This window comes from Lithobates pipiens, unplaced genomic scaffold (genome assembly GCF_037356315.1).
Source record: "Lithobates pipiens isolate NorthernLeopardFrog02 unplaced genomic scaffold, aLitPip1_a1.2 Scaffold_8, whole genome shotgun sequence".
NCBI lineage: Eukaryota > Metazoa > Chordata > Amphibia > Anura > Ranidae > Lithobates > Lithobates pipiens.
Genome location: NW_027507903.1, coordinates 19,121,525 through 19,139,393, shown reverse-complemented (window position 1 = coordinate 19,139,393; position 17,869 = coordinate 19,121,525). Strand labels below are relative to the sequence as shown.

General features: G+C 44.7%; 1 protein-coding gene across 2 annotated transcripts in view; it reads right to left on the bottom strand.

The window, feature by feature from the left end:
- Window positions 1-17,869, bottom strand: part of LOC143963576 (protein FAM169B-like) — an 89,605-nt gene that overhangs the window by 24,722 nt on the left and 47,014 nt on the right. For both annotated transcript variants that reach the window (XM_077473257.1, XM_077473258.1), the window contains exons 5-6: window positions 17,045-17,130; window positions 2,388-2,565 (exon numbers count right to left, since the gene is read on the bottom strand). In XM_077473257.1, the coding sequence (XP_077329383.1) occupies window positions 2,388-2,565; window positions 17,045-17,130 (264 nt within the window). The remainder of the gene's footprint in view (window positions 1-2,387; window positions 2,566-17,044; window positions 17,131-17,869) is intronic.

The window sequence follows — 17,869 nt, the reverse complement described above, 5'->3', positions numbered from 1 at the left end:
GCCCCAGCCGCTCACAAACAATGTTTTGCAAGCTAAAATCTCGCTGCAGACTCGGGGTAAACATGTTATTAGACAACAGGGGTCACTTAAACTTCATTAAGTACTGGCACAGTTCAACAGGAAAAGGCTTCCACTGGCCAGAAAGGGAAGCTGGTTCCTTTACAGAACACCAGAACCTGAAATATTCAAAGCTTGGGAATTACCGAGAACTTACAGGTTTTCATGTCATTTTTTTGGGTTCCCCCTATAATCTTGTTTGCAATGTTTGCATTACACCGCACCGATATCCAACAATATGTTATTCAACTAGAATTCAATTCGCTTAAATGCGCAACTGGTCTATTTAATTCATTATTCAAAGCAAACTTTCCCCGTCCACCCGTGCCTCTATGCTTTATTTTGATGAGAAATCACTTTGAAAAACGCCCCCCTATGAGCCAAAAGTATGTAACAAAGAGTGTTGGTAACTGAAGTATGTAACATACAGGTATCAGGTGTATATAAAGTACAAAATGCACAGTAATGTACAGAGTGCAGGGGTTAGGCGTGTGTAATGTACACAGTGCAGGTTTCAGGAGTATGTATCCTACAGTGTGCAGGGGTAGGTAATGTACATAGCTCAGGGATCAGGAATATGTATCCTACGGTGTGCAGGTGTCAGGGGTGGGTAATTTACATAGTTCAGGGGTCAGAAATGGGTAATGTACAGAATGCAGGGGTTAGAAGTACGTAATGTACACGGTGCCAGTTTCAGGAGTATGTACCCTACAGTGAGCAGGAGGCAGGGGTGGGTAATGTACATAGTTCAGGGTTCAGCAGTGTGTAATGTATAGAGTGCAGGAGTCGGGGTGGGTAACGTACATAGTTCAGCAGTGTGTAATGTACAGAGTGAAGGGGTCAGGAGTGGATAATGTACAGATTAGTATGTACTGTATAGTATGCAGGGGTCAGGAGTGGGTAACGTACATAGTTCAGGGGTCAGGAGTGGGTGACGTACATAGTTCAGGGGTCAGGAGTGGGTGACGTACATAGTTCAGGGGTCAGGAGTGGGTGACGTACATAGTTCAGGGGTCAGGAGTGGGTGACGTACATAGTTCAGGGGTCAGGAGTGGGTGACGTACATAGTTCAGGGGTGAGGGTGGGTAACGTCCATAGTTCAGGGGTCAGGAGTGGTTAAAATACATACTTCAAAATGTATGAATTCAGTAGTGGGTAATGTGCAGGGGTCGGGAGTATGTACTGTACAGTTTGCAGGGGTCAGGTGTGGGTAAATATATAGTTCAGGGGTCATGAGAGATTGATGTACATAATTCAAGGGTTAAGAGTATGAAATTTATAGAGTGCAGGGGACAGGAGGGGGCAACAAAAAGTTCAGGGGTCAGGAGTATGTACTGTATCATATGCAGGGATGAAGAGTGAGTAATCGACACAGTTCAGAGGTCAGGCGTATGTAATGTACAGAGTAGAGGGGTCAGAAGTGGGTAATATGTACATAGTTCAGGGAACAGGAGGAGGTAACCCATATCGTGTGCAGGGGTCAAGAGTGGGTAATGTACACAGTTCAGAGGTCATGATTATGTAATGCACATAGTGCAGTGGGTAATGTACAGAGTGTAGGGGTCATGAGTGGGTAATGTACAGAGTGTAGGGTCATGAGTGGGTAATGTACATAGTTCAAGGGTCATCAGTGGGTAACACATTAAGTGCAGGGGTCAGGAATGCATAATGCACATAGTGCAGAGGATCAGAAGTGGGTAATATACATAGTTGAAGTGTCAGGAATGGGTAATGAATAGAGTGACGGGGTAAGGAGTGACTAATGTACATAGTGCAGGGGTCATCATGAGTGGATAATCTATATACTTCAAGGGTCAGGAATGAGTAACATACAGAGTGGAGGGGTGAAGAGTATGTAACGCACAGAGTGCAAGGTTTAGGAGGGGGTGACACACAGGCAAAGGCATAAAATGGGACAAAACCTGCAAAGGACATGGATGGGGGTGTACACATGCTGTGGCCGTGATGCTTTCCATCACAGCATGGCAAAAATGACCCCCCATGTTGTGCTTGCCCACCAAACACAACCCATTTCACTGAATGAGGCTGTCCGACAACCACCACTGCAGTGCAGTGGTGAAGGTATTTAGGGGTTATATCAGACAGTGAGGGGGTAATATACCTCTTCCTCACTGCCTGTCAAATGCTCTCTGAAAAGCGATCCACTGCAGATATACACTAAACCATATCAATATTGCGCCAATCTAAGCACAAGCCTTTTTCTGTTTTTTTTTTGTTTTTTTTTACATACTGTAATAAAGTGATGACTGGCATCAGAGTGCCCCCATTAACTTTAAAAGTCACTTAACCTTTTTGATTTTTTTTTTTACCTTTGTTTTTGTACGTGTAAAATGCCACAGCCTCTCCGTGGTGCCAAAGGATCTTGGCCAGCTCCCCTGCAGAGTGCGGAAGGAAGCAGACTCCATTCTCTGAACCACCACCCTCCACGAAGCCACACACCAGGCAGTTCAGCACAAAGAGGACAATCCTTTCTCCCCATGTCTGGACCTGGAGAATGACAAAGTTTATTGTCAAAGGAAGTACCAATTGTCAAATTATCACAAACTGCTGACAAGAACGGTTCTCAGTGCCCTTCTCTAATAGAAAGATCGATCTGTGCCTGGGGGTACTCTAGAAAATTGCGAGATAATACAACGGAAATAACATTAGAACAGTGTAATCGGCTACAGCGAGTCAGGCAGCAACTAAATAGACATAAAAAGTTATCACACTTTTGAAGATCTAATGTGCTTCTAAACTTGCTGCTATCAACCTTTATAAAGTGTTCATTATGGAGAACGACACCAAGAGGGATGCGAAGCCTATCAAGTTATATTGTCCAGGGACAGTAGTCTTGACTGCACAGTGTAAGGTCCAAGAACTGTTGTTGTGGCACCTGGAAGCCGGGGGCATGGGTCCTTTTATTTTTTTGGGGGGAGGGGGACTGAAGGGGGTCAGTCTTGGGCACTTGTACAATAAAAAGGTGTATACCGGGGGAGATATTGTACAGTAACCTGAGCCTACTCATTGTGTACATATGCCAGAGTACTTCAAAGCAAACCTCAGCACAATCATTTGTAAAGAATGAAACTCCCCTTTACATTTCTGCACACAGAAAACCATAATATGTTGGCTTACCTGTAGCTAACAAGGATATCTCCTAAACCTGCACGGTTTAGGAGATATCCCTGTATTTGCATGTGCCGGCGTCATGCGGCACATGCGCACTTAAGACAACCGAAGCAATGGTGCTATATGTCGTTGCTTCAGTTGTACTGTGCCGTTCCCGCGCGCATGCGCGGAGTGACGTCATGGCGACTCTGGCTAATCACAGCGCCGGAGCCGCGATACTCGGAAGTCACTCCGGGACAACATGTCGGTGGTTGGAGGAGGAGACGTGGACCGATGCGGGAGCTTCGATCTGAGGTAAGTAATACATAATTAGCTAGTATGCTATGCATACTAGCCAATTAAACCTTTGTCTTGCAGGGTTTTTAGTTTTTTCGTTTTCATGCTGAGGGTTTACTTCCTCTTTAACCACTTGCTTACTGGGCACTTAAACACCATTCTGCCCAGACCAATTTTCAGCTTTCGGTGCTCTCACACTTTGAATGACAATTACTCAGTCATGCAACACTGTACCCAAATGAATTTTGTGTCCTTTTTTTCCCACAAATAGAGCTTTCTTTTGGTGGTATTTGATCACCTCTGGGGTTTTTATTTTTTGCGCTATAAATGAAAAAAGACCGAAAATTTTGAAAAAAAACGCATATTTCTTTGTTTCTGTGACAGAATTATGCAAATTATTAATTTTTCTTCATAAATTTTGGCCACAATTTATACTGCTACATGTCTTTGGTAAAAATAACCCAAATTAGTGGATATTATTTGGTCTTTGTGAAAGTTAGAGAGTCTACAAGCTGTGGTGCGAATCGCACAAAATTGATCACATCTGATGTACTGGTGGCCTATCTCGCTTCTTGTGACCCAAACAAGTCAGGAAAGTACAAATACCCCCCAAATGACCCCTTTTTGGAAAGTAGACATTCCAAGGTATTTAGTAAGAGGCATGGTGAGCTTTTTGATTTTGTCATATTTTTCCCACAATTCTTTGCAAAATTAAGATTTTTCATTTTTTTTTCTCCACAAAATTGTCATTGTAATAGGTTATTTCTCTCACGTGGCATGTGTATACCACAAATGACACCCCCCAAAAAATTCTGCTACTCCTCCTGAGTATTACAATACCACATGTGTGTGACTTTTTCACAGCCTGGCCACATAGAGAGGCCCAACATGCAGGTAGCGCCATCATGTGTTCTAGGAACATAAATTACACATCTAACTTGTTGACTATTTATTACACTTTTGAAGCACCAGGACAATGACACGTGACACTGATGACAGATGGCACTGATACGTGGCAATGATGACACTTATACGTGGCACTGATGACAAGTGGCACTGATGACAGATGGCACTAATATGTGGCACTGATGACAGATGGCACTAATATGTGGCACTGATGACACGTGGCACTTATACATGGCACTGATGACAGATGGCACTAATACGTGGCACTGATGACAGATGGCACTAATACGTGGCACTAATACGTGCCACCGATGACAGATGCCACTAATACATGGCACCGATGACACGTGACACTGATGACAGATGGCACTGATAAGTGGCATTGATGACACGTGACACTGACAACAGATGGCACGTGACACTGACAGGTGGCACTGATGACAAATGGCACTGATACGTGGCACTGATGACAGATGGCACTATGTGGCACTGATGACACGTGGCACTGACGACAGGTGGCACTGACGACAGGTGGCACTGGGGGCAGGTGGCACTGGGGGCAGGTGGCACTGGGGGCAGGTAGCACTGGGGGCAGGTAGCACTGGGGTGGATGGCACTGGGGGCAGGTAGCACTGGGATGGATGGCACTGGGGGCAGGTAGCACTGGGGTGGATGGCACTGGGGGCAGGTAGCATTGGGGTGGATGGAACTGGGGTGGATGGCACTGGGGCGGATGGCACTGCTGGGGCGGATGGCACTGCTGGGGGAGGATGGCACTTTTTATTTTATTTTTTTACTTTTTTTTTTTTTCCTTACTACAGGCAGAACGGCTGCCGCTGCAGCCGTTCATCTCTCCCCTCTCACACTGTCTGTGCGAGGAGGGAGAGCGGCGCTGAGAGATGATCTCATATGTTTACATATGAGATCATCTCCCATTGGACACGCCGATCACGCTGTAAACGGCCGCTGTGATTGGCCGTTTACAGCGATCTGTGTTTGCCTGTCCCCGGGGGACACGGCGAACACAGAACTTCCGCGATGCGCGGCGGCGCGCATTGCGGAAGTAAACATCAGGCCGTCCAGGGACGACCACCCGGACGAACGCGCCTGCTCTACGGCCGTCATTCGGCTATAGGGCGGGCGCGAGGTGGTTAAACAACCCATGGCTCCTCTTTTCCCCCCAAGTAAACAGACATAGTCACTGTCTTAGCTCCATTGCTCCTCCAACCGTCTGCCAAGCACTGGCTCTTTTATTCAAAGACAACAAAAGCAATCACAAACAGGAAGCCCTGGCCCCAACAACCAATCACTTCTTTCGCAGGATATGACCTCACAGGATATGACCAAGCGGGATATGACCAAGCGGGATATCAGTTTATACAAACATTGACTACCGTTCCTGCTGATGGGAGATTATCTGCAGATGTATGCCATGACACCTCAAATATGTTGATCAGCCATACAGGGGTGACACGAGCGCACATCCGCTAAACCGATGTCTTTGCAGAGCGAACACACACAGGGGTCCTTTCGTCGGCAGACATATCCCCACTCTGCAAGCACCTCTCTCCAACCTCAGGAAGTTTTCCACTACCAAACGGATCTCAACCAGCCTCAGTCCGCCCCAGTCAGCTCTTTAGAGCGGGTTGCGGGAGGACTAAAACTGGGAGACACTATGACAATACATATTAAAATACATCTTCATAAAATTTTCACAACACCCCCAGTACAGATGTCCCTCCAGAACAGAACTCCCCCAGTGCAGATCATCTTCAGTGCAGATACCCCTGGTACAAATCTCGTATTTACTAGAGATCTCCCCCCCCCCCCCCCCCCGCAGTACAGATCTGTCCAAGCACAGATCTCACCTAGTACAGATTGCCCCTCTAATACAGATCTCCCCACAGGGCAGAACAGCCTGGTGTGTGGCTTTATGGAGGGTGATGGCTCAGAAAATGGAGTCTTACACTTACCCAAGTCACTAGTAGAGATCTCCCCCCCAGTACACTTTTGCCCCAGAACAGATCTCCCCCAGTACAGGTTTCACCATAATGCAGATCTCCTCCAGCACAGATCTCATTACTAGTAAAGATCTTCTCCATAGCATTGATCTTACCCAGCACAAAGCTAAAGCAGTACAGATCTCCCTCTAATACAGATCACCTCCAGCACAGATCTCCCCCCTCGTACAGAACCCCATCCTAGTTCGTATATTCCCCCTAGTACAGATCACCCCCAGTACAGATCTATCCCCTATTACAGCACTTTCACAGTACACCTCTGCTCCAGTACAGATCCCCTTTTAAAGATACCCCCCTAGTACAGATCTCCCAAGTACAAATCCCCCCTCCCCGTACAGACCTCCGCAGCACACATCTGTACTGGAGACAGATCTGTACTAGAGACAGAGTATAGATCTCCCACAGTACAGATTTGCCAGAGTACAGATCTACCCCAGTTGAGATCACCCCCCCTTATAGATTTCACTCCCCTTCAGTTATCAATTCACTACGGATAACTGGCCTCCCTTGGCTGGGTCAAGTGACTGATGCCAAGAAGGAGCTAAGGAGTGCCCCCCTCACTCTGAACTGCCTCAGCTCACTCTTTCTAAACGGATTGTCTATGAGGTCTGACGGGCGGCAAGAAAAACTGCATTGCTTCGGGGATGTAGTAACTACCAGAACTAGCTGGTGCGCCACGGGCCTTTTATCCCCCTCATCTATGCCCTTGCCCAGAAGCCACAACTGCAGCATAATTGTGCCCATTGACACGCAATACAGAATACGTTGTGTGCGGCTGTATGAATAAAACTGCCGGCAAAGGCTTTTGTACATGGACTGTAGCTGGTTTAGACAATGTTTCAATGCTCTTGATATGTACAGTATTTAGCTAATTTAAACTGAGGGGTTTATATAGGGACAGCAGTTTGTGCAGTACTTTACAATATAAAGGGAGACATTTGCAGTTACAATACAATAACATACAAGAGGGTTAAGAGGGCAAAATATGCCCATATGTGTGTGCAAGAGCCTATATAACCTGTATCTAAATAGCTATGATGTCAGGGCAAAACTCAAATCTCAGTGCTCTTAGGGCCCTTTCACACTAATACGTTTTCCAGCATTTTTACCTTGCAAGAAAGAAGTTCCCCTTTAAACTGTGTTCACTATGTTTTAGTTTGTGAATAAATGGAAAGCTCTGTACAGAGCTATTCCAGTCCATTCATTCTGAGGCTGCAGAGATGGAGATTGAGGACATAGCCCTCAATCTCCTTCCTCTGTCTCAAAGGTGGAACATCAGAGGTCTGTTTAGACCCCTGACATCTCACCAAATCCTCCCCTAACAGGGCTCCTAATAAAATTGTAAAAAATGCTGCCCACACCAAAATGCTGGAGCCTCATACACCGTGTCTAAATGCCCATTGGCATTGTGCATTGGGCCTTAGACTAATGACTCAATTCTACAAGAGTGTCTTCAAATTTAATATTCCTCAGATATAAATGAACAGAGACAGTGATCAGTACAAATCACTAACTCTATTCATTAAGAACAGTAAGGGGCCGATAAATGACACATTTACTGTCCCCTTCTATGCTCTCCATTCCGACAGCATCCCCCGCAGCAGCGAGCGGGAGAGGGGGGGCGCACAAAAAGGATGGATAGGAGGAGCGAAGGGGGCAGCTGCATATAGAGGAATTGATCCTGCCTGCAGAAGGGAGGAGGAGAAGAAGAAGGCAGTCAGCAGCTACAGGAGGAAAATTAACAGATAGGTTGCTCTATATGCAGTCGCCCCGCCGCTCCTCCTATCCATGTGTACAGGGAGAAGCATGGGGCCTGAGTCACAATTATTTATTAAAATGCTTAACCTTCGCAGTCTTACCCGAAGGCCTTGATGCACAAAAGACATTGACATTAAAAGACCTTAAGAGAACCAACATACCAACAGGGCAACATACAAAATAAAAGCCAGGGAGTCTGTCCAACACACCCCAAATTAAAGTGGGAGTAAACCCGCTGAAGTTTTTTTTTTTTTGACCTGCAAAGGAAAAGGCATAATGAGCTAGTATGCACTGCATACTAGCTCATTATGAAATACCTTAGAATGAGGTCCCGACATCTCCCCGATACACGTCGAGGGAGCTGACACGTTCCCTCGGCGTGTCTTCCGGGTATTGTGGGGCTCCATCGCTATGAGTGGCCGGAGCCGCGATATCGTCACTCCCGCGCATGCGTGCGGGAGATTTCTTTCCAGTAGGGTCCGGCGTCTGCCGGACTTTCAGCCGAGAATCCCCTGTGAGCATGCGGTGCTGTAGTCAGCGGCGCATTGTGAGGGGAATATCTCCTAAACCGTACAAGTTTAGGAGATTTTTTTTTTTTACCTACAGGTAAGCCTTATTATAGGCTTACCTGTAGGTAAAAGTTTAAAAAATTACTTTACTACCACTTTAAAATTAGGTGACTCCAAAAGTATGTACAAAAAGTAAGGTTTTCAATTTCTTTCGGAATTTCAAAAAGTAATTCTCAAGTCTCAGTTTCAGAGGCAAGGAGTTCCAAAATTCAGCTCCTTGTACTTCACTCGTTCTCCCGCCGCATGTTTTTTTTAAAAAAAAGTTTGCCGATCTCAAGAATCGGGTAGGCACATACTTGACAAATTTTTCCTTCAGATACTCTGGACCACGTCCGTGTAATGCCTTATGGACAAGACATCCAGTTTTGAACACAACCCCGTTCTTTCACGGGCAGCCAATGCAGGGCTCTAAGGGATGGAGTGATGAGGTCACGACGAACAACACCTGTCAGTAACCTTGCTGCGGCGTTCTGAATCAACTGGAGCTTGTATATGGTACAAGCAGGCAGACCCAGATACAGGGCATTACAGTAGTCCAATCGACTGCTGATAATGGCATTGACCATGGCGATCTTGTCAGAGTCTGCAATATAGCGAAAAGTGGACCTCAGGAGTCTCAGGTAGAAGTGGCATGAACTCACCACCTGATTTACCTGAGGGTGCAAGTTCAACCTAGAGTCAAAGAGTGTCCGGAATCGGAAAAGGTTTGAAAGATTCCGGCCAGGAATACACCTGGTTACTGAAGATGATGCATTCAGTTTTGGTGTCATTTTGTTTTAGATAATTGGTACCCATCCAGTATTGGATTTCCTATAGACAGGAGGCCAGCATCACCTGATAATCCCCTTTCTTGGATAATTTGAAGTAGTTTTGGGTGTTGTCAGCGTAGACATGGAACGGGAGATTGTGTCAGCGAATGATATACAGCAGCGGCCTCATATAGATGTTAAAAAGGATAGGAGATAAAGCCGATCCTTGTGGGACCCCGCAAGACAGGGAGCTATCAGCGGAATAAAATGGTCCCAACTTTACCCTCTGAACCCTGTCTCACAGGAACGAGGCTACACATGCCAGAGCTATGCCATCCATTCCCGCCACCATCTCCAACCGATCCACAAGTATAGAGTGGTCGATGGTATCAAAAGATGCCAACAGATCCAGAAGTACCAAGGTCGAAGTTTCATTCTCATCCAAGGCCCAGAGTAAGTCGTCCTGCACTTTTACCGGGGCTCTTTCCGTACCTCTCCCAGGACGAAATCCTGACTGGAAGTCATCAAAAATTTTATTAGACTCCAGGTGAGGTTGAAATTGCCATATCGCAGCTCGCTCCGTGATTTTTGCCAAAAACGGAAGGGTGGAAATAGGGCGATTGTTGCTCAACGTGGTGCGCTCCACGTTAGCTTTCTTTAGCAGGGGTATAACCACCGCCTGCTTCAGAATACATGGAACGACACCAGTAGCAAAAGACATGCTGACAATGACAATGACAATAGGCTCCAGAGCATCTGAGGAGTCCTTCACCAACTGCGCAATGCAGGGATCAAGTGATGAGGAAGAGGCATTGAGAGATTTGAGAATGATTTTGATATCTTCTGGAGTCACCGGATAAAATACCAAGAAGCGGGTCCCTGCATATGGTGGGCATGTTTCTTCCGCCTCCACTGATGAAATGTTTTTTCCAACAATTTCTGTTTTCTCTTTAAAATAAAAGGACAATTGCGACCCCTGTAAGTATGCCCCTGCCACTAGGGGCACCATCCATCCCCTTCCAGCTGCCGCAGCGGTCAGCCTCTCATAGAGCTTGACAGGCTGTCTGCAGCGTGGCTGGATGGTGCAATGGGGCAAAAACGCCCAGTGTGCATGGGGTCAGTAAATAACAAACCCACACAGGTCTAGAGAAGGCTGCGATTTCATGGGTATAGATGAAATGTATTTTTATACCCACAAGTTAGTAAGGGAAGTCTGACTTTTATATGTCAGTTTTTTTATTTGCACCAACATACAATTTTTCAGGACAAGCTCAATTTTCTCTGTCACAATTGCACTAATACGGCTACAATCACATTAACCACTTCCCGACCAGCGCACGACGATGTACGTCGACAGAATGGCACGGGCAGGCATATTGGCGTACAGGTACGTCCAATATTCGATGCTGCCCTGCCATCGGGAGCGCGGCGGCGGCGGCGCGCTCCCGCGCTGGTCGGGACCCCCCGTGAGTCCGGTCGCGGGACCCGCGGACTCGATCGCCGCGGGCATCCCCGCGATCGTCTCACGGAGCGGCCGAATAGAGCAAATGCTGTGTAAACAACATTTGTCTATTCTGCCTAGCAACTAGTGATGCTGATCTCTGCTCCATGTGATTGGAGCAGAGATCAGTGTACACTAAATGAAACCCAACCCCCCCACAGTTAGTAACACTCCCCTAGGAACACTTAACCCCTACACTGCCACCCACTGGTTAACCCTTTCACTGCCAGTGTCATTTACACAGGAATCACTGCATTTATATAGCAGTGATTACTGTATAAATGACAATGGTCCCAAAAATGTGTCAAAAATGTCCGATGGGTCCCCCACAATGTCGCAGTCACAATAAAAATCGCTGATCACTGCCATTACTAGTAAAAAAAAAAATAATAAAAAATTATTAATAAAAATGCTATAAAACTATCCCTATTTTGTAAACGCTATAACTTTTGCGCAAACCAATCAATAATCGCTTATTGCGATTTTTTTTACCAAAAATATATAGAAGAATACGTATCGGCCTAAACTGAGGGAAAAAAATGTTTTTTTATATATTTTTGGGGGATATTTATTATAACAAAAAGTAAAAAATAATGCGTTTTTTTCAAAATTGTCGCTCTATTTTTGTTTATAGTGCAAAAAATAAAAACCGCAGGGGTGATCAAATACCACCAAAAGAAAGCTCTATTTGTGGGAAAAAAAGGACGTCAATTTTGTTTGGAAGCCACGTCGCACGACCGCGCAATTGTCAGTTAAAGCGACGCAGTGCCGAATCGCAAAAAGTGGTCTGGTCTTTGACCAGCAAATTGGTCCGGTCTGAAAGTGGTTAAACATGTCAGTTTAGAATTCAGAAAAGTCGCACACACTATATATTTAAAGCACTTCTTTTTTATGCTGTCTCCCTGGGAAGTAGCACCCAGGACACAAATGTGAGCCGAGTTTCCTCCATATATTTGAGGGCAGTACTGAAAGTAATGCAAAAGTGGACACAACTTTTTTTCCGACTTACATAGGTTGTTCAAATTTCCCGTGTTGTTTGAGTAACTCTTCCTCTAGAGCATGGGTGCTCAACCTGTGGCCCTTCAGCTGTTTCGGAACTACTAGTCCCATGCTGTCAGTTAAACAAGCATGACCCCAAAAGGCAGAGGCATGATGGGATTTATAGTTCCGTAACAGCTGGAGGGCCACAGACTAAGCACCAATGCTCTATAGTAACTCTTTTTCACTGCAGGTAAATAATGAATTGCAAGCAGAAGCAACATGCCGTCATTGAATTCATGATGAAGGAGGGGTGCAGAATGTCTGACATCCACATAAGGCTACAGAATGTTTACAGAGATGGCACCATTGGCAAGACCAATGTCTTCTAATTGGTGACTGTTGTCAATGATATTATCGCCATAAGCCTTCTGTTGATTTTGGACATTCTGCTCCCCTCCATCATTCATCATGAATAATGAAGTCACGTGATCGTGATGAACACGCCTCGGGACTGTGACACCGATCGAGCTCGCTGCTCGTTTTTACATTGCCTGATTGCTTTTATGTTGATGCGAGTACCTGTCTACTTTTTTTTAATCAATAAATACGCTGTAATATACTACACTATGGGGCATCCCTCCTGTTTTTAATCTCCACCTATGGTACACTGGCGAGACCCATCCATCCCGGATACCTTAAGGTCATTCTTAAAGGGGACACCTACGCTGACTGTAGGCAGGATAGCTATACCAACAAGGACCTGGGCTACCTCGCTAGGACGGTCACCAAGGACCCACAAGACACATATTTTTATGCTGTTACCTTACAGCAGTAAGGTAAGGGAACACCCATATATCTAATCAGCACGATGGATCGCACGGGTCATCCACCACTAGCAGCACTTTACAGCATTTGGTTTACCAGCACCAGCACTTTAATTTTCTGGGTTTACAGAACCACTATATATTGCACTATATATATTTTTGTCGAAGGAAGCATTTATGGACATTTTGATATATGCTTTTATATGAACTTTTATTTATTTATATATATATACACATGTATGATTTGATATCCTTTTCTATTAACCTATTATCCATTTTCACTTGGGAGATAAGCACTTTGTTTCAAGTACCTAAGACTGGTAATTGTTAGCACTTGTCTTGCACATCTAGCTTGAGTTTATCATTTGTTTACTATTAGCCCACATTTGGCTTTTTTGGCATTGTCTGCACGTTTTTAGTCTGACAATTGCCAGCATCTGCCTTGTATATCATATTTTACTGTGATCTCATTTTATTAGTACCTTTTAGCATTTTATCTTTTATGTACAGTGCACCACTATTCTTCTATCTCTTAATGATGACACGTTGCTTCTGCTTGGAATCCATTATTTATCTGCAATGAAAAAGAATTACTATAGAGGATGAGTTACTCTAAAAACTTATGAAATTTGAATGACCTATTGTCAGGGCTGGGCTCCTGTCATTTTCAAGCAGCTCTTTTCTTTCAGTGCACAGAGGCTGCTCAGCTGTCTGCAAATTACGAGCCACTCATTTCCACAGTGACTCACCTGATTACCATTACCTGCCATCTTTAGTCCAGACTACAGTCATCCCTTTTCACTATTTAGGCTGGGTTCACATTGCAGCGATGCGGGAACGCCGCAAATCCGCTGCGGGTTCCCGCATCGCATGCCTCCCAGCGGCAGTTCACACTGCCCTCTGCGAACGGCTGGGAGTGTCAGTGAAAAGTTAATGACAACCCCAGATCAGTTCGCATATCGCAGTGCGATCTGCACACTCGCACAGGAATCGGATCGCATGGTGTGAACACCCATGCGATCCAATTCTGCTGCGGACCAAAAAAAGGGTCCTGTGCGAGTTTGGGCCGGGTGCAATGCGAATTCAGCCATACTATCTGTATGGCTGAACTCGTATCGCACAAGAGATCGGATGTGATTTGCACTGCAGTGCGGTGCGAATCACATCCGGGTTCTCTCTGCCGCAGCAGTGTGAACCCAGCCTTAAACAGATTTGCTCATTGTGTGGTCTATGATTTCCAGTGTGTTCCTGTGTATGACTTGGCCTGGCTGACCTCTCTTCTGATACCTGATCCTGTTTTTGCTCCTAACTACGCTGACTTCTGGCTTTCTGACCCCGGCTCGTCTGATGACCTCTATATTCTGGCATCAAAATCCTGGCTTCAGTTTTTGACTATGTTGATGAACTGTGTTATTTTTTGCTATTTTATTAAAAGGTGTGATTTGAACTGAATTTTCTGTCTCCATCTGGTTTATGGTTCCTGACACCTATTTACTGTAAGTTAAAGTGAAATTAAAATTTTGGGGTTTTTTTTGCTTTAAAACAGGGTGGATTTGATTTAAATCAAGTAGATTTAAATTACAATTTAAATCATGGATTTAAATCACTAGTAAAAAGGCTTGATTTAAATCAACCTGATTTAAATCATAATTTTTAAAGAGCAACTGTTATCTCTGTCCTGCAGCGGCTCCTCCTCTGACCCCCTGGTGACTCGCCGACAGTCCCATTCACTTTAATGGGACGGCTGGTGATACGGCAGTGACACAAGGTTGAGGGACGTGGCGGCAGCAGGTGAGTGGATGTCGCTAACAGGCACTGCCATGATGGATCTGAAATGACAGGGGCTCTTTAAATGTAAGGACTTATCCTTGCTGGTAGTTAGAACTTTTAATATTTTCAAACTGGTGAAGGTTTCCTATTTAGAATAATAAGCTGTTAGGTTAGTAAAACAGCGATATCAGAACCGATTCAATCATACAGTTTGTAGTGTACATAGATTCGCAAAACAATCCGATAAAGAAACATTCCTGAAGGTTTATCTCATGGTTAATGTGAAATTGTGTGAATGCATCAATGCAGTGCATGTTATCTCAGCTTGGATTCATTGAATGAGTTTACCAAAAAAAGTAAATATTGCAGAATATACAGTATCATTCTACATAACTAAGCTCCATTTCATGCTGAATAAACTAAATTATTAAGGTATCTTAAACAGAAAACTGTCTTTGGATAGATTTTTACTCCAAAAGCATTTTATTAACCACTCCCCGACCGCCTCGCGCAGATATACTGCGGCAGAAGGGCACGTACAGGCAGATTAACGTACCTGTACTTGGCCCTTTAAGAGGCAGCTTGCGGGCGCACGTGCCCGCCCACCGGAAGCTCCGTGACTGTGATCGCGGACTCGATGTCCACGGGGATACCCGTGATCGTCTCACGGTAAAGAAGAATGGGGAAATGCTAATGTAAACAAGCATCTCCCCGTTCTGCCTAATGACATCTGTCAGTGACGTGTCACACACAGCCCCTCCCCCCCACAGTTAGAATCACTCCCTAGGACACACTTAACCCCTACAGCGCCACCTAGTGGTTAACCCCTTCACGGCCAGTCACATTTACACATTAATCAATGCATTTTTAATTGCACTGATCGCTGTATAAATGTGAATGGACCCGAAATTGCGCCAAAATTGTCCGACGTGTCCGCCATAATGTTAATATAAAATCACTGATTGCTGCCATTACTAGCAAAAAAAAAAAAATCAATAAAAATGCCATAAAACTATCCCGTAGTTTGTAGACACTTATTGTGCAAACCAATCAATAGACGCTTGTTGAGATTTTTTTAACCAAAAATATGTAGAAGAATACGTATCAGCCTAAACTGAGGAAAATACTTTTTTTTAAAGATTTTTTGGGGATATTTATTATAGCAAAAAGTTAAAAAAAAATGTTTTTTTTTCAAAATTGTCCCTCTTTTTTTTGTTTATAGCGCAAAAAATAAAAACCGCAGAGGTGATCAAATACCACCAAAAGAAAGCTCTATTTGTGGAAAAAAAATAAGGACGTCAATTTTGTTTGGTAGCCACGTCGCACGACTGCGCAAATGTCAGTTAAAGCAATGCAGTGGCGAATCACAAAAAGTGCTCTGGTCTTTGGCCAGCCAAATGATCCGGGGCTTAAGTGGTCGAAAGAAATTTGATTAAAAAAAATAAAAAATCTATTTAAAAAAAAAATGAAAAATCTATTTAAATAAAAAAAAAAACAGATTTAAATTAAAAAAAAATCAGATTTAAATAAAAAAAAAATAGATTTTTGGGATTTTTTTTTTTTTAAATCATTGATTTATATCCACCCTGCTTCAAATTAAAAAAATATATTATACCTACCTGCTCTGTGCAATAACATTGCACAGATCAGTCCCTTACCTCCTTTTCTAGAGACCCCTGCCAGTGCTATCCACTCCTCCTTCCTCCGGGTGCCCACTCAGCAAGCCATACGCTAAGGGTGTACACCTATGCGGGCATGGTCCAGAGACGGGTTGTGTGCGCCCATAGACACACACACACAGCGCCTGTAAGCCAGGCCCCGACTCCCGGTTCACAGAAGTCTGACTGAGCAGCAGCAGGGGGCCTATGGTTGCCTGTGCCTTCTTGTGATTTCGGGAAGTGGAGAAGCAATGCTGCAGCTGGGACAACGCTGGAGCGGTGAGAGTAGCCAGCTAAGTGTTTAGGGGTGGGCAGGGGAGGTCTAGGACAAGGTAGTGGAGCGTTTTTTGCCTTAATGCACAGAATGCAGTAAAAAATAAACAAATAAATAAAACATTTTGCCTTTAGAACCACTTTAATAAAAAAAAAAAATAAATAAAAGTTATGCGCACTTTTTGCATTACTTTCGGTAAAACTCTTTGTATATACACTTGATGCCGATGACAATTTCTCTGGCTCCGGAGCAGATCCTCCAACAGAATACTGTATATGGGGAAGACTCTCCAGAGAAAGGAGATTTAGCTCATACCGTAGCCTTGAGTGCCAACAGTTAAGGAAGTGAAAGAACGTTTCCTTTTGTCTGGAATTCCATTTAAATATTCACAGCCCAGAGCAAGGAAATTACAGCCAATTTTACGTTTTTTACTGTGGAGTAAGAAATATCTGCTTTCCCTTTCCTTCAGTTCTCATGATAGAAGACGGTAAATGGTGAAGTAAAAAAAAAAAGAAATGTGGTCCTTTACTTCTGCTCTGGCTCGAGCAAAGGACTACACAGCACTCACCTGCTGAAGACCCTCCTGGATGGGAACACATGACTGCAAGACGTCATCTACACCCCACCATCTGCCATTCAAAGACACCGCCACAACTGGAAAAACAAGCACAACAGCTCACACACTAAGACTGGACAAATTGTTTGCAGAGAAAGGCAGAGCTAGTACACTACAAATACACGATATTGTCAAATGTATTGGGACACCTGCCTTTACACGCACATGAACTTTGATGGCATCCCAGTCTTAGTCCGTAGGGTTCAATATTGTGTTGGCCCACCCTTTGCAGATATAACGGCTTCAAGTCTGCTGGGAAGGCCGTCCACAAGGTTTAGGAGCGTGTCCATGGGAACGTTTGACCATTCTTCCAGAAGCGCCTTTTGACGTCAGGCACTAATGTTGGATGAGAAGGCCTGGTTAACTGTCTCCGCTCCAATTCATGGGTCAAAGGTGTTCTATTGGGTTGAGGTCAGTCAACTTCCTCCACCCCAAACTCACCCATCTATGTCGTTATGGACCTTGCTTTGTGCACTGGTGAGCAGTCATGTTGGAACAGGAAAGGGCCATCCCCAAACTGTTCCCACATAGTTGGGAACATGAAATTGTCCAAAATGTCTTGGTATCCCGACACCTTAAGAGTTCCCTTCACTGGCCAAACCCAACCCCTGAAAAACAACCCCACACCATAATCCCCCCTCCACCAAATGATTTGGACCAGTGCACAAAGCAAGGTCCATAAAGACATGGATGAGCAAGTTTCGGGTGGAGGAACCTGACTGGCCTGCAAAGAGTCCTGACCTCAACCCGATAGAGCACCTTTGGGATGAATTAGAG